The sequence below is a fragment of the Haliotis cracherodii genome, unplaced genomic scaffold (assembly GCF_022045235.1).
Source record: "Haliotis cracherodii isolate W230 unplaced genomic scaffold, xgHalCrac1.p SCAF_21, whole genome shotgun sequence".
Classification (NCBI taxonomy): Eukaryota; Metazoa; Mollusca; class Gastropoda; order Lepetellida; family Haliotidae; genus Haliotis; species Haliotis cracherodii.
In genome coordinates, this window is record NW_027266277.1 from 14,472,675 (window position 1) to 14,494,280 (window position 21,606).

General features: G+C 38.8%; 1 protein-coding gene across 1 annotated transcript; it reads left to right on the forward strand.

Annotated features, from left to right (window-relative positions):
* The first annotated feature begins 2,771 nt into the window (after window positions 1–2,771).
* Window positions 2,772–19,693, forward strand: LOC139470787 (zinc finger CCCH-type antiviral protein 1-like). The gene is made up of 7 exons (XM_071253078.1): window positions 2,772–2,847; window positions 12,064–13,768; window positions 14,288–14,480; window positions 16,220–16,428; window positions 16,818–16,920; window positions 17,465–17,589; window positions 18,722–19,693. The coding sequence occupies exons 2-7, from the start codon at window positions 12,102–12,104 to the stop codon at window positions 19,131–19,133; spliced, it is 2,709 nt and encodes a 902-aa protein (XP_071109179.1). The 5' UTR covers window positions 2,772–2,847; window positions 12,064–12,101; the 3' UTR covers window positions 19,134–19,693.
* Window positions 19,694–21,606: the final 1,913 nt, after the last annotated feature.

Genomic DNA, 21,606 nt, shown 5'->3' on the forward strand with positions numbered 1-21,606 from the left:
ACATATCCCTTGATTTCAAATTACATTCGAATAATATTTCTGGTTGTGAGGCTCAAACGATCCAAGTTAAAAAAATTACCAGAAATCCAAAACATTACTTCATTCAACTTATCATTCAGTGAATACTGATGAACACGATTTCGTACGACAACGTTGACTTGATACAGAGATAGAAACAATTGTACCTATTTTCATTTATTTTTGTGTTTCAAATATTCTGCCAATAAAGCCAAGTTAAACAAATGGGGTGACTTCCATTTCACATTTTCCAGTATCCATGTGAACCAATCTGTTTTAAGATTACTGGTCAAAAATACTGAGTATTGGCTATTGTCCATGCAATGAATCAGTGTATTTGCATGCTGAACCCTTTTAAAGCCGATGCAAAATCAAGACATGTTGATATTTCAACAAAGAATTAATTTCCTATAGCAACAACTGCATAACCATTGGTTATGTTTAATTTTCATTGGTGAGCATCTGGTGTACGTTCTAGGACGGTTTTGACCCATAAACTGAAATACTATTATCATACATTGCTTTATTATGATATTATATTCAATATCAATTCACTATCATGGCTGATACCATAAATATTAAAACAACTCTCTTTTGTATGGGATTATCCACACTTAAAAAACAATAAATAAGCTTTAGATTTCTTCAGTAACTTTATTACCAGGTCAGGATTACTCTCAAAATATTAAACATTCATGGCAATTCCCAAAAGCCAAGCCTGAACAAATTTGTGTGAATTGGAATATTTACAACAGCATGCACTGTCACTAGTGTCAGTATCTAGATTCACACTGGACTTTATATGAGAGTCCCAAGATGTTCTGCAACACCATGTTGATGACAAGAAGGTCCTGTTCCAGCAAGTGTCCAGTGCACATGGTGTATTCCAAATGTCACAGATTTCATTTACAGAACCAGTACTTCAGATGGGACTTTAATATGTTTACAGCTGTAAACACAACAAGGGTTGTTCTTTCATGGGCAATGTATGCTTGACCACAAAATATTCAAAGAAATCTGAAGATCTGTTACAGTCCGAGTTACTTTCTCCCCTTAAACATGGAAAGCTGGTCCAACTGCAAAAGATAGATAACTCCCATGAGCACATATAACATATACTTCTAAAATACCAACAATTTCTTACAATCCCTACATCAAGATATAATAAATAAATTAAGCATGTACATTGTATCTTCAACTGAATATACCAGAGAGGGTGCGTAAACCGACTTCTTTCAAAGTAATTTATATATACCAGGTTTTTAATCGTAGAATATTTGTTTGTTTTGAATTTGGCTAAACTTCTCCATAATCACCAGTAACTGAAGGGATGGTGTAAATCCTGCCGGGGTCCTTGCAGGTAGCAAAGGTACTGTAAGTCCCCTTGGTCCCCGGTATGGTGGCCTACCTTTGGGTTGCTGGTGATATATAGCCCAATTTTACATTGTATTGTATTGTATTATATGAATTGTGAAGTTTTATTGTCATTTACTAGTTTTAAACCGACATCTGTGATAATCTAGTACTTTTACTGTCCTTTGTCGACAGGTTTATATTCTAAATTGATGTATTGTATAATTTGATATAGTCACTAAATGGCTGAAATGTGACTTTAAATATTAACTCACTCACTCACTCACTCAACTGAATATGCTAAACAAATGCTAAATGGGGTTGTAATGATCAAGTCTATTCACATCATACAGAATGCATTTAAGTGAGGTCACCTTTCAGAGATCTTAAAAACAAACACTGCAAGGATTTAATCATCATTATTTACGAATTCGATTAATAGTTTTTTTGTGAAAAAAACCCCTTATTTTTCAGTGCACATAACATTAGCATCATGATATTCGCATATATTTGTTTTTATAAACACCAGAGACCATATCTATTGCATGATCTCTGTTAACAAAGGCACCCCTATAAGTCTCTTTGAAAAAAACATTATGACTCAGATATAGTACAAGTATTGACAAAAAATCATACCAATATAGATTGTCAACATGCACATAATAGGCCTTCTTATGCCTATAGTTTGTGTCATCTACACTGGACCCATAAATATAATTCTGTATGATGCATAAACTGGGAGCATATTGCGATTGCAAATACCGTCTTTCTTTTTTGACAAAAAATAACAACAAATTCAATCAAACGAGTCACAGCACGACTGTTTATGCTCATATTTCAACGCCATCATCACTGTTCGTGTGATGATTAACCAATCAGTATTGACTTTTCACCAATGACAATTACACCAGCCTATCAGAAATGTGAGAAGAGTGAAAACTTACCTCAATATTTATGAATGGGTAGCGGCCAGTTTGACATCGATCATAGGACGTCATGACAACACTGCAACTGCTTTGATAAGCCAACGCTTGCTATTCATGCCACCTAACTGGAGTGTTTAAATGCCTGTGACAATATCATGTTTTTCGAAGCTACACCAGGTTGTTCCGAATATGATCAGCCGGGCCTTGTCCGACGTAACACTGCTGTCGCCATTGCCGCGAGACGTTGTTTGTCACCGGAAGTACTAAACAAAGAGCCACTGTAGTGTAAACTACTGTTGTGACATATGGTGACAAGGACCCCGCCAATGATATAATAATTACAGTTTATGCATGGTATGCAGAGAATTAAAACGGTTTTATAGCGAGGGCTATTTCGCTATAACGCTCTGTGTATGGCTCATACATTACCGATCTCGCATTACAACACCTGTACAATTCTCGGTAATTCTCTCTTCTCGGAAACGCAGCACAAACAGGAACAGAAAACGCGTGGAGGTATAGAGCGGGGAGATATGCCGAACGATTAAAGGTAACTCGGTTTAACGTATATACATGTTTGTAAATATTGTTCTATAAACGTCGCTACGTCCGTAAAACCTGCACAGCCTCTACTGCTATTATATATATTAGCGATGTGTGTGAAAGTCTAAGATCAGACAAATTAGATTAACAAATACATTTAGGTTAAAACGAAAGTAGGCCTAGTGAGATATCATGAGGGCTTGCAATATTTTTTGCTGACAAGCCCTCTTGGCCTGTGAGCTTTGGCAAGTAAACAGGTTCACTCCAAACAGGTAACTATTACTTAAAGGGGCACTGATCTAAAGAAATTCCCCGGGACTGGTTGTTGCCTTTGATATTGTTTTTCCCCGTAAGTACCCGGATGATATAGCAGAAACCTAGACTAGTTCGCGACCTGTGCTGCGCAATTCGTAAGCGCATTTGTCACTTTTATTGATAGTATAAGCGCGTATGGTCACATCTATCAACAAAATGAAATACAGTTTTGAAAAAATAAGGAATTGTAGGTATCCTTCTGTGAAGCATCGGTGATGGTGACGAAGTTTTGATAAGTCACACTCACATTCGTTTACACTATTTTGACTTGCAACACAAAGTAAATATTTCTCCTCAGCATTGCATATTTTATCGTGTTTAAATTTTTTACAGTCAAATGTGCAAAATTTTTACTTAGGAAATTTATCGAAAGCCTGAATATTCAGTTATTTTACAAACTGACTGAAAAATATGTCCATCTGTATTATTATGATAGCGCATTGCAAACATTTTTATGTTTAATATCATCATCAAGAGACTGAAAATGTCACGATGAAAACTACATTTCTATATTGTTTGGCTTCTAATCCTACATAATATTCTATTGTGATGTTTATAGGCCCTTTTGATCGTCTTAATCAATTTTAGTCAGTCTGTCAAAGAAATGGACAGATTTTTCAGTCAGTTAAAATATTTACACATTTTATAAACTGCCTACATGAGAGAATCACATTTTACAAACTGACTGTAATATATACACGCTTACAAAGGAAAACAACGTCTATCGCGCATTGAAGAATTTCCCAACCAAGACGTAGAGGAACAGGATTGAATCTGTCCAATGCTACAGCAAATGCTACCATAATTACAACCTACCAAATTTATGTGTATAATTTTAGGCAGCTTTCTTGTTCGAGGAAAGTATCCGTGAATATCCACACAATGGAACAATATCCCACACGTCTGCAGATGTACAAAGAAACTTATTCAATGTCACGTGTCTCTGTAACAATCAAATATTTTAAAAAATATATTGTTTCGGGATATTATAACCCGAGTTCGTTTCTCAACTGATGACTTAGATTGTTTCAGGTGTTTCACATAGGTGTCATGTCTCAAAGGCCGGCTGAGAAAGCCGACGTGACAACTATTTTCATAACGTCCACGGTTCCTAAAAAACTCCTTTGAGTTAGATAACAATGAGCAATCAATCAGGGTTAGCCCTTTGAACAAAGTATGTTGTTTTTACATCGGCACTTCACGCCATGATATGAGTGTATTCCCTTTGTTTTAGTAAACCTAGACATGTAAACACTCACTCTTGACATATCCACTGTGCAAGATAACAGTGATTAATCAATCAACGTATTTTCTGTTAATCCTTTGATGACTAGGATCGATCCGTTGATTTACAAAAAAATAAATCAACTGATCATTCATCGGTGTCTTGCCGGGAGAGCCACATTTCAGAAATGGCTATTGCCGGTAAAGCCACATTTTCAGCTGAGTGCATTTCGCCTATTCTAGCGGGTAATTAATTAATCCGATTACCGATACCTTTATATGAGTGTCCCACATTTAAATTACTAAGCGCGGTACTCCCAGACTGAGGGAGGCGACCAGTTCCTACACCGTGTTAGTGACGACATCATCATCTTCACTACAGACAAGAACATTGAACATTTGTGTACTGCAGACATTGTATTTTGTGATGGTACATTTTATGCCTGTCCCAAGTTGTTTGATCAGATTTATTGTTTACATGCTGAGGTGTTTGGCCATATGTTTCCATTAGTTTACTGTTTGTTGTCCAATCGAACAAAAGTTATGTCAACATGTTTCAGTACCTATGCGATTTTGCTAGTAGGGGAGGTCTAGAGTTTGCCCCAGTTACAATTCAGTTGGACTTTGAACGTGCAGCTCACAATGCCGTGACTGATGTATTTCCTGGGACATTAGTTAGAGGGTGTTTCTTTCACTTCACCAAATGTATCTGGAGGAGGGTGCAGAAAGAAGGTCTTGCGTTGGACTATAAGGAAGATGAGGAGGTGAAGAAGCTGGTGACAAGAGTTGCTGCCCTCCCTCTAGTACCTCGTGACAAAGTGGATGATGTGTGGCTTGATGCCATTGCTGACTCTCCTGCTGGCCCTAAAGTGACTGCCTTCATGGACTACGTGACAACCTGTTGGGTTCAAGGACGGGCCTTCATGCCAGAGATTTGGAACCATTTCGAAAACCAAGGCCACCGTACCAACAATCACCTGGAAGGGTTGCACAACAAGATAAAGAAACTTGCCAAGAAGTGCCACCCGAACATCTACGAAGTAGTGAAGCTATTTCAGCGAGAGCAGTCACTCAAAGAGGTTGCAGTCCTGAGACTCTCGCACCACTGATCAGAACCTTCACGAAGAAAGAAGTACAAGGCAATCGATGCACGTATTGCGTCCCTCAAGATCCAGCTCCTGAACCCACACCTGAGTGAGATGGAATATGCTGACCACGTGGGCGACCTCCTTCATCTGCATTATGATATTCATATGCTATTCATATTCATCAATGTTAAGTTTTGATGAATATGTTATCCTTGTTGAATAGAAAATGAGAAAACAAGATTTGTTTTGTTATATACGGTAACCTGTTAGAATCACAAAGCATGTTTTGACAGCATAGCCGCAAGAGCCACATTATACAATCACGCAACCATAACCATTGCCGCGAGAGCCACATCAATTTGGGCTATCTATTTTCGAAATGTGGCTTTGCCGGCCTGTAACCCATTCATCTCTTGCTGGGCTGCCACGTGCATATTACATAACACACATTTCACCTCACTTGAAACCTGGATTTAGATTGAATAATTACCCCAGACACAATAAACACCAAATGGGAACCTTTGTCAGGTGCTACCACTAATTAAACCTGTAAGACATTTTTAAATGCATTAACTGAGCATCAAATGAATGACGACAAATACACACAAGTGTAGGGTTATTCCAGAAAACTAGGATGACAACAAGGGAGCAGTAATCTGAAATCCGAAAATGCTTTCACTGCATGGATACTCTTTTATTATTAAACTATTTCAATCACATAACTCTGTCCAAATGACGACATCCGATGAGCTTCCTTTTGTCTATTTGTTTAGGTTGAAGAAATTAATTAACATGTGCCCTTTGTCGAAATCTTTATAGATCACGGTTAACCAATCAGTGTTCAAAAATGGGTAAAACAAATATTGCTTCCAAGTTTATTCAGCTGTCTTGTCACGCTCAGTTGCATTGCGTATCATCCGGGTACTCACGGGGAAAAAAAATAACAAAGGCAACCACCAGTCCCGGCCGGGAATTGCTTTAGATCAGTGCAGCTTTAAAGCCCCACCCTGACTATATATAGCTCGCAAGGTGGCGGTGTTTCAGTTTCGAACAATGACTGACAATGTAAACACAACCGAGAATCGGGAGCTTCTTTTTGAAAACCATGCGGGAACAAGATCACCATTGACCGTCAAACTTCGTATCAACTTGAATGACAAACCGTGGATACAACAAATGGCTCCATATCAAGATATAAGTCAATACATTTTCTGTAGTTTTAACATAAAAATTCGAATCTATCGTGTTTGGCGTCTGCATCAATCACAGTTGGCGGAGCTTATTTACGGTTGCGCTATAAATAGCAAAGCACATGGTCATGTGTACATGTGACACATTCAATGCATTTGTGGTCAAAGTGTATTGTGTTGTATATTTATTACGGCAGAACATTAGTTTCGGTTAATGTAACAGTAACGATACTTAAATACGAAACTGACGACACGATTCTTTCAGTTTAATCCGAAAATTACAGATATTTGTTTAGTTTTGGTCATTTGCATTCAACAGTAAGACCTGTTCCACACAATAATCAGATTATATTAAATTTTATATAACTTAAATTATTACACAGATTTTTCAACTAGTGATTAGGAAGGGGCATAATGTGAAGCCCCAGAAGTTGCGCCAATATTTCTCAGCTTGACTACAATAGATGAATATGTCACGTGTATCAACATAACAATGCACATAAGCAACTGGTAAATAAGTAACGAAATGTACATAATGTTTTGACCTACATAAGGCGTATCCAGATAATATTATACTTACTATAAACGAAAACTCCAATACACATATTCCAAGACAACTTTAATTTTGAATTTCCTTTTCTTTCACAGCATTTTCAAACGCAAAACTGAGTTTGATCATGAGATCCACACGTGTCCCATGTATTTTTTGTTCGGGGTATTTGGATACACTTCGCGCACAAATTTTAAAATATAATCTGGGACCCTTTTCCCGTTTTGTCCACAACAATCCTTCATCTGCTGCAACGTTTAATATCCATTTCTACAAGTCCAAGTATCTACAATCTCTCCAAACACTTCGTTTATTTAGCTCAGTCCATAAGCAATTTGTTAGAATCGACGAATTTCTGCAACATGGTGGCCGCACCATTCCCCAACTGCGATTGCCTGTTCCGTGTCACTCATGGTTGACAAAAGTGTGAACATACATATTCGGCTTCATCTCGTGAAATGAAATCTAGTTGCGACACTGATTCACTAATCCCAAGAATCGGCACTGAATATGTCAAAGTTTATGTTGCACTTTCAAGGGCGGGAAGAGAGGCGCTATCTTGGCGATTCGAGTTGTGAATCGGAATGATGTCCTCTTGAATTGGAACTTTCTCCACGATAAAGTCACCAATGTCATAATCGAAATAACCAAAGGCTCCCTGATTATCTCGAACAACTCTTCGTCAAATTAGGTTTCACATGAAAATGTTTTGTTGCTCATATTGAAGACAAGCGAAATTGCAACGTTCTTGACAGTTGAAAGCAGCAACTCGATGCTATGAACTCATAGGGCATCATGCCATGGTTGCTTGGAAATCGCGTGGGCAGAAAGGGGAAAACAAAAAGTTTTCGAAAGTAATAAACGAAATACGGAATGCAATCCAAAAGTATCATGTACAGGATATATTTTAATGATAATATTCACGAAATTCTTTTCTAAAAATGCAAATTAATTTATTAATTCAACCCAAGGTCGTAACCCTTATCACGTGGTGGGTATTTGGAAGGAGTGAGTATGGTTTTACGCCGCTTTCAGCAATATTCCAGCAATATCACGGCGGGGGACACCACAAATGGGCTTTACACATTGTACCCATTCGGGAATCGAACCCGGGTCTTCGACGTGACGAGCGAACGCTTTAACCACTAGGCTACCCGACTGCCCCTATTTGGAAGGAATCTTTGTGATGACGCCGTGAATGAGGCCGTGTGTATTACATTGTTGAATACATTGCTTTGACAGATGCTCGTCATGGATGGAGAAAAAAATGTATCTGAGAGAAACATTGTTGCTTTGAGCTTCCAGACAAAACATGTAGTAGTAGGTGATCTGTGCGACCAGCGACCCGAATTAGCTTGATGAAAAAATAATGTTGAAATCCATTTTCAAGCACATGACAGAATTAATGTGAACAAATGTTTATCTGAACATCGTTTCAAAGTCTGTGAGGCTGTCCGTATTTTAATATTTTTATCTCCATTCCGACGTGAAATAATATAATGATTTCGTGTCTCAATTTTGCTGCCACTGTGGAAAATTGCACACCGATCTAATAAAAGAAAGAGAACCAGACCATTATAAAAGAACCAGGTCAACTTTATCTTTGTTCCGTCGTTTATTAAAAATTCGTTTCCGAAGCAAAGCGAATCGATCTACATCTTAAATTAATTCATAGACTGGATTCTAGTACCAAGTGTTAAACTTCGTTTTAAATGTAATAAAAAAACTTATCTTTTGTATGTGTTTCTCCCCTCAAGCCTCAACTAACCAGAGAGCGGACGGACGAAATAAAATATATTACTTATAAAAAAATGTCTTTTGATAATTGAGTAAGTTATTTTATGACATTTAAAAGTTTAACACTTGGTACTAGAATCTAGTCTATGAATTAATTTATGATGTAGATAGATTCGCTTTGCTTCGGAAACGAATTTTTAATAAACAACGGAACAGAGATAAAGTTGACCTGGTTCTTTTATGATGGTGCAATGGCAGATCTGGTAGTATTTCTTTTATTAGATCGGTGCGCAATTTTCCGAAGCGGCAGGAAAAATTGAGACACGAAAACATTATATTATTTCACGTCGGAATGGAGATAAAAATATTAAAATATGGACAGCCTCACAGACTTCGAAACGATGTTCAGATGTTCAGATAAATATTTGTTCACATTAATTCTGTCATGTGCGTGAAAACGGGTTTCAACATTATTTTCATCAAGCTTATTCAGGTCACTGGGGGCGGTCGGGTAGCCTAGTGGTTAAATCGTTCAGTCGTCACGCCGAAAACCCGGGTTCGATTCCCGACATGGGTACAATGTGTGAAGCCCATTTCTGGTGTCCTCCGCCGTGATATTGCTGGAATATTGCTAAAAGCGGCGTAAAGCCATACTCACTCACTCACTCAGGTCACTGGCTGCACCGATCATCCTCTTTTGCAAATTACTTCGACATGAACACATATTTTGTCTGGAAGCTCAAAGCAACAATGTTTCTCTCAGATACATTTTCTTCTCCATCCATGACGAGCATCTGTCAAAGCAATGTATTCAACAATGTACATCTGTCATAATGTCAATGCATTGACAATCGTCCTGGTCAGTTGATTCAACAATGTAATACACACAGCCTCATTCACGGCGTCATCACAAGATTCCTTCCAAATACCTACGTGATCACGGTTTCGACTTTGGGATGAATTAATAAATTAATTTGCATTTTTAGAAAAGCAATGTTTTCGTGAATACTATTATTAAAAAAACATTCTGTACATGGTGAAGATTTTGTGAACCATTGCCCGGCATGTTTAATTTAGTGTGCATATAACACACGAGTGCGTATTATAAGCGAATAAATAAGTCTTGTGTACATTGATCAGTCGGAAGGGGTGCTAATTGAGATTGTTCACTAGCCAATATATTAGCAAATATCGCCGTGGGCGCTTATTAGAGCGGGGCGCTTGTTACGTCGAATACGGTAGTCATTATTGCAGTTGAATATATAACGTCAACCACAGAATATTCAGTCTCGATAATCCGTCGAAGCATTCCATTGGGCGTAAAAGGCAACATAGCGGTGGAAATGATATTAATGGATCACTGATAAATCAGTGATGATACCAGGTGTTTATACCTTTTCGGGTGTCCCACTTCTTTTGCATCAGATCACCGATGAACATCTAATTACAGGTTGCAAATCACGGTATGGGATTAGAAAGAGTATTGCTTTGGCTTCAGCATCAGCCATTGGATAACCAACAAAAGGCGATGTTGTAATCGCCAGTAGCAAGATTATTATGATGTCAATGATGTCAAGTAAAACTGGATGCTGACACGAAGTATTTTCTATTGCCTGAAATCGAAGAGTTCTCGGGGTAATCTAGCTGATAAAAGTTCTGGATCCAGTGATAGTGGCACTTTAGTTTCTTTAGTTTAGATAAAGTAAGATCCACCTGTGGCTTTACCAGTTGCCAAGGAGGAGTTCAATATCAGCTGTAGAAATGAAACGTTTTATTCCTATTCCTAGAGGTGGAAAAAGTGATGACTTCTTATCGTTAAGTTCTTCACAAAGAAGATAAAAAAACGCAGTTGTAAGCTGGATTGGACTCATTGGAACAAAATTTTGTGATGTATTGCAATGATAATTTTATACGACGCTGTAAAGGCTGTCAATAGAAGAAGTTCTGAAAGAGTCTTAAACCTTGATGGTGAATAAAATATAAGAGTTTAGGGTTGCTTTTGCAGGCTCCACCTTAGATGATGGAGCCATAATCGAGTTTAGACAGGATGAGTGATCTATACAAATCAAGAAGGGTTGGTCCCCCCCTCCCCCCTTGGAATTAGATAGAAGTTTTGATATATCCTGTGCCTTCAGACATTTAGTTTTCAGATATTTAATATGTGGTAAGAAAGTACGAATTATTCCAAAAAACATAGCTTCCTTTACAACTTTAATCGGAGTGCCTGTTAGATGTAAGTCTTGGTCCCTCTGTGGTTTATATTTTCGACAAAAATAAATTTTCTTTTCTTTAGATTTATAAAAATTAAAGCCGTTCCATTCTGACCACTCATTTATTTTATTAAGACAAACCTGCAACTGTCTCTTAATCGTGTGCTTATATTACCTCGACATATTACATTAAAATCATTGACAAATAATGACCCATCATTAAGGTCATTTAACGCCTCAGATAAACTAATAATTTTTATACTATACAAGGTTACTGATAATATGCTACCTTTTGGGACACCCTGATCTTGATCATGAAGGTGGATCCCACACGTACCAGGAAGTTTCTATCTGTCACAAAACTGTAACCCCATCTCATGAAGATCTTTCAAAATTCCGTGATGTAAGCTTTTTCCAAATCGAAAAATATAGATATGGTTTGTTGTTTATTGATGATAGCATTCTTAACGAACTTTCCAATATAACTAAAATGTCAACGGTACCTCTATCTTTTCTAAAACCACATTGAATATTTGTAACAAGATTTTTTGTTTCTAAGGACCATATTTATCTGTGGCGTGACGTAAGGGTAGATAAAGAGACGGTTATCAACTTAACCCAAGTAAAAAGAAAACAAAACGCTGAAAATGACATGAATGAATCACTGAAAATTAATGATGACACCAGGTGTATGTGAAAAAGGGTGAATAGGACTAGCTATAGATGCCATCATCATCAGCGACTAAAGGGGAGATGATAAGAACAGAAAAAACAGTGGTAAAAATGATATGAATTGACACTGAAAATCACTGATGACACCTGTTGTTCAAGCAATTATACGGTCACATGCAATGTAGATGACATACATCGATACCTGCATAACATTTCTATCAGCTATATTCTTTTCAGCTATTTGAAAGTAAACAACTACCTAACGATCTTACAAGATGGACACTGAAGGCGATTTGGAAATTAATGTGTTGAAGATTTTATCTGCTCAAAAGAAGTGTGAATTATCTTTGCTGAGTCTCATGGGATTATTAAGGAAGATGAAGATCAAAGAATGTGAGGATCCTACACAACTAAGACAGAAGCTGGAAAGTTTTGCACGTGTAATCACAGTAATAGAGGGCGAGTCTCTGTCATCCACCACTGCAAGAATTGAACCAAGCATGTCAGTTTGCAAGGATCACGCTATGAAGAAGGGAACATGCCCCAAAGGTGAAAACTGCGAAGATTTACACATTTGCAAGTATTTTCTGCTCTCTGATTCCTGCACAATCCATCAATGTATTTACTGTCACAGTTTGAATTCTCCTCACAACCAGAAGGTTCTCAGACTCCACCGACTAGACCAGCTGACTCTTGAAGACATGAGGAATATCTTCAGGTCTCCTTGGAACAGGTGTGTGGTTACAACGCCTGAGCTTTGTCACAAGTTTAAACGAAACACCTGCAAGGATTTAACAAAGAAGTGTTTTCGTATTCACTTATGTCCAGATTACATATCTGGATCTTGCACAAGTGGAGCGGATTGCGATGGGCACAATGTCTCCGAGAAGAGTGTCACCGACATACTGGAGAAATATGGTATTGATACTCAAAGATCTGAAGAAGAAGTTCTTGGTGATTTACGAGAACTTGATCTGTCTCCTACACCACTATCTAGAAGCAGATCCGAACCTGTACTAGATCAGCCGGACGATCCGACAGGCAGAGGAATATCAAGAGGCCGAGGCCGCGGCCGAGGGGACCAGAAGAGCGGTGCTTGGAGGGGTAGAGGAGCAAGGGGAGGTCGTGGTAGTAGGGGAGCGAGGGGAGGATTTGGAGGCGTTAGAGGAAGAGGAGAAAACAGAAACAGAGAGGAACAGCCACAGATTCACAACCGTCCTCATCCACTGTTAGAAACCTATTGCCCTCCCCCATCTCAACACCCACACCCACACACACACCCAGACATAAATAGCCAGACCACACAGGCCATGATGGGACAGGATCCCTATCGTCTGCCGCCACCACCATCAAGGCCATACCAACAATATCAACCATATCCATACCACCAGCAGGCTAATACACAAGGAGCTGCGCCAGCCTATCAGCAATGGCCATATCACCCAAATCCTGGTGCACAGGGTGTAATGCCTCCACACCAGTCACATTTTGGACCTGCCTTTCCACAAGATGGTAGCCATGGTCCCACACCCCTGTACAATCATCCACCTGGGCAACAGATCCACCGGCAACCAGACCCTTTATATCAACAGGGTCAGGTTCCTCAATACCAACAGGGTCAGGTTCCTCAATACCAACAGGAACCTGGTAGGGAGGAACCTATGCCTCAAACGACACAGCAAAGAAAAACGCCAAAACAAGAGCAGAAACCACCTCCTGAAAAAGAATCTGATGAAATTTGTATGCAAAAATTTCGAAAGTGTCCCAAAGGGGACAAATGCAAAAATCACCATCAACCTATGATCTACCAATGGCAGTACAAAGATATCAATTTGAAGGGCCAAAAGAAGCAGTTGTGGAACGACTTTGATGTTGCCACCAACACTGAATTGGAGAAAACATACTCTGATCCAGGAGAGGATTGTTGTCCTGTTGCTTTTAGGTGAGATGTTACAGGTTTTGAAAGTATTTGAGTGTGTGAGTGAGTGAGTTGGATATAACACCGCTTTAGATAATATTCCAGTTATATCATGGCGTGTCAGCTAATTGCGGGAAGAAAGCCTGAAGTGATGCAGGTCTCAGATGTTTACCAATTTGGTGAAACCCACGAGCACAGGTATTGTGATAAAAAACCTAGAAACCTAATCGGATTGAACCAGAATTCGAACCAACAATCATAGGTTTCAGGGGACGCAACTCAGCGAATCGTTGGGCCTTAGACGATTGGGCCACCAGTGCCTCCTATTTGAGTTAGTGAGTGAGTGATTGGATTGGAATGAGTGAGTACATGGATCTTCAGCAACCCATGCTTGCTGTAAGAGGCGATTAACGGGATCGGGTGGTCAGTCTCTCTTACGTGGCTAATGCATGTCATCGTATCCCGATTGCGTAGGTCGATGCTCATGATGTCAGTCAAACAACTGAAGTTGTCATTCATGAGTTGTCCATTATTCGTACACAGGAAAGGAGATCTTGTTCGAGTCAATTTTGAGGACATGACAGGCGCGAGTACTCAGACCAAGATGTCAGTGCGGAGACTGTCTACTCAGTCATCCAATTCCCCCGGGCTGCGAACTGCTCAGTACAAATGGGCGACTCTCTGGAGATGGTACTTTGAAGATGATTCAGGTTCTTGGATAGAGTATGGCACAACGGTAAGGCCATGAAATGTTTCTCTTCATTCTGTGGTTCATTCAATAAATAGAAGCAACGAATCCCTTTCCACAATCATAAAAAAATAAAAGTAGAGTGTTTTGTAAGATTTCGACTACATGTATATTAGTAGCATGTATTAATGAATAACTATCCAATCGTAATGGTGTCAGGTGCTCGAAACATGTTATGTGAGGATCTTTATTGCGGATATTCACTATGTTTGGGGTTTATTTGGTACATTTTTCTAATTTCAGCACTACTTTTGCAAATGTCGATACTAATTTTAGTTAAGAATTTGTTTAAATGTCTGCTCGGAAAATAGGCACAAAAGAACATAAACCAATTATGAGAAACATGGTTTTGTTATGACATTATATAGCGGATTGAAGGTTACTCTTTCAGTTACTAGTGAGAAAGACATGATACTATTGGTACTATTTAACAACACAGTACTATTTTTGTGACAACCAAACGCTTGAAGACAAGGTCTAGAGTCCACTCAGTTTAAGTGGCTCCACCTCAGGAACAAATTTTGCAAGCAATATTGACATGTCCTTTTCCTTAACATTGTATATGGAAGAAATAAACAACACGGCCACCACAATGTTACTTCATTTATATTTCATCAAATCTAACCTAAAATCACATCCAACAACGGTCAACAAGGTTCATCTCGATTCTTAGAACCCCTTCGGGTCCTTGCTTTATAGGTCCCCAGTACCTACTGGCCGAAAGAGGCGACCAAGTTGAATCGGCTGATCAGGCCCTGTTACTTGTCTGTGTGGGTGTCATTGTGACGAGACCGCCTCCGTGGTCTAGTGGTAGAGCGTCCGCCCGGAGAGCGGAAGGCCCGGGGTTCGATCCCCGACCGTGTCATACCAAAAGACGTTAAAATATGGTACTTGTTGTTAACCTGTCTGGCGCTCGGCATTGAAGGGCTAAAAGAAGGACTGGTCGGCTCGGAGTCAGTATACGGTGTCTGATATGAGTGGGGTATTCATGTTAAACGGCGGCATGGTATCTCAGTGTGCTAGCACTATAAATCGGCATCAGCCCGGACTAGTACAAGCAGCCACACACGTGTATGCACGTCGCTATATTAGTGCAATAATCATGGACGCGACGTTAAACCAAATTTCGCCTCATCTCATTGTGACCTAATGGCATTTATCGTTTATTTCCAGACTGCCATGATACTACGGCGTTTAAAAGAATTGTAACTTGCTCAGTGAATTCGAGGGGCGGTCGGGTAGCCTAGTGGTTAAAGCGTTCGCTCGTCACGCCGAAGACCGGGTTCGATGCCCGACATGGGTACAATGAGTGAAGCCCATTTCCGGTGATCCCCCGTCGTGATATCGCTGGAATTTTGCTAAAAGCGGCGTAAAACCATACTCACTCACTCACTCAGTGAACTGGAACCCTGGCAATAGATAACGTCAGACAGAAAGCGTCCGAAGTCCTGTTTTCAAGAATACACGTATTCTCGATCTCCCTCTGAAAAAATAAATCAACAGTAATGGGAAGCATAGAATCCAACCTTTGGTCCCTTTCTTTCAACGAAATAACTACTTGCATGCACGTAGGCAAGAGGTTTAGCTCGTTTAGACTTGTGGAATGATCTAACACTTTTAATGTAGGGGCGTTTGGATTTTCAGGATGTATTATTACCTGGAATAAATAACATGGGAACATTAGCATGTCGTTATAAGAATTATATATCAAGAAATACATTTTTAAGGGCGCCGGCGGACATACCACAGAAGCCACCAGTGACAGTATAGAAAGTGTTTTCCAACAAGACACAAATGGATCCCTCGACTTGGGAACCACTGGGTTCAGATACAAGTTGATGTTTGGTAACATGATGCAGACAAATACATCCACTTCCAAACAACGACGCGTTAGGCGACGGCCCAAGTTTGTCACAAAGGAAGAGCTTTGGAAAAGGTACGGAGTTATGTCATATATTTTGCAAATAAAAAGAGCCTAATTAATCAGGACGGCTCCGTTCCCAGTAATATCATCTAAATTAACACCATTGGTACGATGGGATGTTACTTTGGACATTTAAAGACATATAAGATATTCTTAAACAAGATCGTCCAAAACCGGGTCTGGACTAACGAGGTTTTACTGTAAGGTGTCAGCGCCTCAAGAACAAGAACTTAGTCCCTCCAGATGTGAGGGTAGTTTGAAAAATAACTTGTTCTGAAAAGAAGTATTTGGAGATAATTTTAAGAAATATGTTCGCTGGACATGCTAGAAGACCTAAAAAGAATTTCAGTTTTGTTAAAGAATTTGCTCGGCTTGTTCTTATGATGTTTTTTTCGGCTTAGGCCAAATTTTGACCCCCGCAGGAAGAAGCAGATCTGTCCTCGAGGGTGGAGTATAGGTCAAACAAATGAGGAACAGTTGTTCAAGCACTACACGAAAGTGAAGGTAAAACTGTCTAAATACCGTTGTTTCTGGCATGGCTTGTTTGGTATTGCCTTAATGCTCATGGGCCAGTCGTGTATTCTAGTGGTAAAGCGTTTATCCTTTACGCAGAAGACCCGGTTTCGATTCCCCACATGGGTTCAATGTGTGAAGTCCATTTCCGTGCCCCTACGTGATAATAATAGACAGTTGCCCAAACCGGCGTAAAACCCAAATCACTTGACTCTGAGTTATTTGACACAGAATAAAAGAAACTCGATGACCAGGACATCAAAATCTCTCCTTAGCAAGCTTAACCTAATGACGATAACGACCTAAGGCCTACCAGTATAACACGTGCCAAAATTCTATGATCGTCGCTTCGAATCCCAGATTAGCTCTGATTATTGTTTCTATGTTTTTTAGCACCATGCTCCATTTTGTGCTTTTTGTACAATGTAGTAAACATTCACGGCATTCAACACTTTCTCCTACATTAAGATGAAGAATTACGATAACCAAAATACTGCAGGGTTTAAACTCACTCACTCACTCACTCACACTTCAGGTTAGCGAGACTACTGATGAGTTCCAGAAGATAGCGAACCTCTTCCACGAAACTCTGCCACCAAACAGGACGATAGTTTCACTGGAACGCATAGAGAATGGAGAGCTTTGGATAGATTTTGATGGGTAAGTTTGTTTGTTTGTATCTTTGTTGTGTAACCGCCGAACTTTATTTCACCACTATTCCAGCTATATGACGGCGGCCTGTAAATAGTCGAGTCTTGGCCAGACAATCCAGTGATCGATATTGTAAGCAACGATCAACATCGTCGAGGCACGATGACACGCAATCCAAGTCAACGAGCCAACCAATCCAATCCATTAAGTTGCCTCACACGACCAGCGCAGGTTTCTAGGGAGCAATTATAACCCGGCATTTCCGCGGCCTTTTGATACTTAAACATATTAAGTTTCATGTCGTCATGTAACTTATTAAGTAAGCTAAATATTATTTATTATTGTCACATATGTATTGCGGTTAAAGTTGCCAATTTGTCAGCATTATGCCCGTGCTCGTGGAACATGGGTACTATAACTCAAAATGCTGGATGATTCACTGATAATTAGAATTCGTTATTTTTATGTGGACGGAAGGTTATACTTTAAATCTTTGAAATAGTTCCTTACTAATTGCATTTGGTGGGCACGGGTGGCAACAGTCGTCTACGGCGCCGCAATTAGCTGTGCAGAATTGTGTCTCTTGGGCACGTCAGAAGCCTATGATCTTTGGTTCGAATCCCGGTTCGTTCTGATAATGTTTCTAGGTTTGTCAGCACCATGCCCGTGCTCGTGGGTTACACCAAAGTGGTGAATGTCTGAGACCTGCATCACTTCGGGCTTCTCTCCTGCAGTAAGCTGCACGCCGTGATATAACTAGACTACTGTTAAAAGCGGCTTTAAAAACCAACTCACTCACTGACTCACTAATTGCATTTCACACCTACATACTCAATGGTACGTACGTGTAATGAACATTTTGTGACTTGACATTGCTACAGGTAGAGATGGGCATGCTAGCCCTTTTCGCGACGCGAACATCTGGTGTCGTCAACAGATTTCAATGATCCATCCATTTCAATTTCCATCCTTGTTTTGCTTTTTACTCCCTTTGGAATCTATTGCGGCAGATAATCGAGACAGATTTTGCTCTGACATTGACGTATTGAATGTAAAAACTATGGACATACCTTTCGCATAAAGCTGTCATGCCGTGATATAACTGAAATACTAAAGGTGCCCTTAATGTTCATTTTGACAGACAGAGAGAGAAGATGGAGAGGCGAGCTAAAAAGCCTGTAGCAGAAAGACAGCTGTTCCACGGAACAACAGAGGAAACGATAGAAGCCATAAGCAGAGAAGGGTTTGATTTTCGTTTTAGCGGCAGCAGGGTAGGTGCTATCCATGGCGCAGGAAGCTACTTTGCAAGAGAGGCAAAATATTCCGATGCGTATGCTAAAGAAGCTGGAAGTGTAAAGAGAATGTTCGTCGCCCTCGTGTTGGTGGGGGAGTATACGCAAGGGAACAAAGATCACCGGCGACCACCAGCCAAGAGTGCTGACAATCCACATGAACTGTTCGACTCCTGTGTTGATGATGTGAATGATCCAAAAATATTCGTTCTCTTCAAATTGGATCAGGTTTACCCACAGTACATCATCACATACATGTAACAGACATGTGTGTATTATGTCAAATCCTTACTACAGTCGTAACATTAGAAGTGTCAATGACTGCAGTGTCTTCGGCGTTATTCTCAGTCGCTTCAGATGAACAGTACTTCAGAACTATTGATAAAATGCCTCAGTCTACGTTCCTTTATGATCAATATCAATGAAAAATTTGCTCCGTACTCAAATGACCTTACAATAGCTAGCTAGCTTTTTTATCAGGCTACTTTCTGGTGAATTCTATTGTGCCTACTTGTATGTTCTTACATAATCCACATGAATTAATAGTTATATGAATTAGTGATATATACTTATCTTCTTTCTTATGTGTACTTTTGTGATAGAATATATACTTACCTTCTTTCTTATGTGTACTTTTTGATAAGTTCTATATACTTACCTTCTTTCTTGTGTGTACTTTTGTGATAGGATATATACTTACCTTCTTTCTTATGTGTACGTTTGTGATAGGATATAAGCTTACCTTCTTTCTTATGTGTACTTTTGTGATCGGATATATACTTACCTTCTTTCTTATGTGTATTTTTTTATTAGTGCTATATACTTACCTTCTTTCTTGCATGTACATTTGAAATTACATATAGATATTTATCTTCTTTCTTTTGTGAACGTCTGTGTTTTGTTTTATATACCTACCGTTTTTCTTACATGTAATTTTTGAATTAGTTCTTTATACTTAACTTCTTTCTTATATGTACTTTTGGAATGTGTGATATATACTTTCTTTCTTATGTGTACTTTTATGATAGGATATATACTTACCTTCTTTTTTATTTTTACTTTTGGAATTAGTCATATATACTTACCTTCTTTCTTGTGTGTACTTTTGTGATAGGATATATACTTACCTTCTTTCTTCTGTGTACTTTTGGAATTAGTCATATATACTTGCCTTGTTTCTTGTGTGTACTTTTGGAATTAGTCATATATACTTATCTTCTTTCTTGTGTGCACTTTTGGAATTAGTTATACATACTTATCTTCTTTCTTTTGTGTACTGCTGCGTCTTGTTATATATCCCTACCGTTTTTCTTATATGTAGTTTTTGAATTAGTTCTTTATACTTACCTTCTTTCTTATATGTACTTTTGGAATTAGTGATTGTACTTTCTTTCTTATGTGTACTTTTGTGACAGGATGAATACTTACCTTCTTTCTTGTGTGCACTTTTGGAATGAGTCATATATACTTTTCCTCTTTCTTGTGTGCACTTTTGGAATTAGTCATATATACTTATCTTCTTTCTTGTGTGCACTTAGTCATATATACTTATCTTCTTTCTTGTGTGCACTTAGTCATATATACTTATCTTCTTTCTTGTGTGCACTTAGTCATATATACTTATCTTCTTTCTTGTGTGCACTTAGTCATATATACTTATCTTCTTTCTTGTGTGCACTTAGTCATATATACTTATCTTCTTTCTTGTGTGCACTTAGTCATATATACTTATCTTCTTTCTTGTGTGCACTTAGTCATATATACTTATCTTCTTTCTTGTGTGCACTTAGTCATATATACTTATCTTCTTTCTTTTGTGCACTTTTGGAATTAGTCACATATACTTATCTTCTTTCTTGTGTGCACTTTTTGGAATTAGTCATATATACGTATCTTCTTTCTTGTGTGCACATTTGGAATTAGTCATATATACTTACCTTCTTTCTAATGTGTACGTTTATGATAGGATATATACTTACCTTCTTTCTTGTGTGCACTTTTGGAATTAGTCATATATACTTATCTTCTTTCTTTTGTGCACTTTTAGAATTAGTCATATATACTTTTCCTCTTTCTTGTATGCACTTTTGTAATTAGTCATATATACTTATCTTCTTTCTTATGTGTACGTTTGTGATAGGATATATACTTATCTTCTTCCTAATGTGTACGTTTGTGAAAGGACATATACCTACCTTCTTTCTTGTGTGCACTTTTGGAATTAGTCATATATACTTATCTTCTTTCTTTTTTGTACGTTTGGGATCAGTGTATAATGCAGACATACTTATCCCATCCCTAGTATATCTGTCTCACTATGCAGGTGTATAATGCAGACTACGTTTCGCATCCGTTGTATATGTGTCACACCTTGCAGGTGTATCTTGCAGAAAACTTATCCCATCCCTTGTATATGTGTCACACCTTGCAGGTATACACTGCAGAATACTTATGGCATTCCTAGTATATGTGTCACACCTTGCAGGTGTATAATGCAGAATACTTATCCAATCCTTTGTATTTGTGTCACACCTTGCAGGCGTTTACAACAGAATACTGATCCCATCCCTAGTATATGTGTCACACCTTGCAGGTGCATACAACAGAATACTGATCCCATCCCTTGTGTATGTGTCACACCTTGCAGGTGTACACTGCAGAATACTTATCCCATCCTTTGTATTTGTGTCACACCTTGCAGGTGTATACAACAAAATACTTATCCCATCCCTAC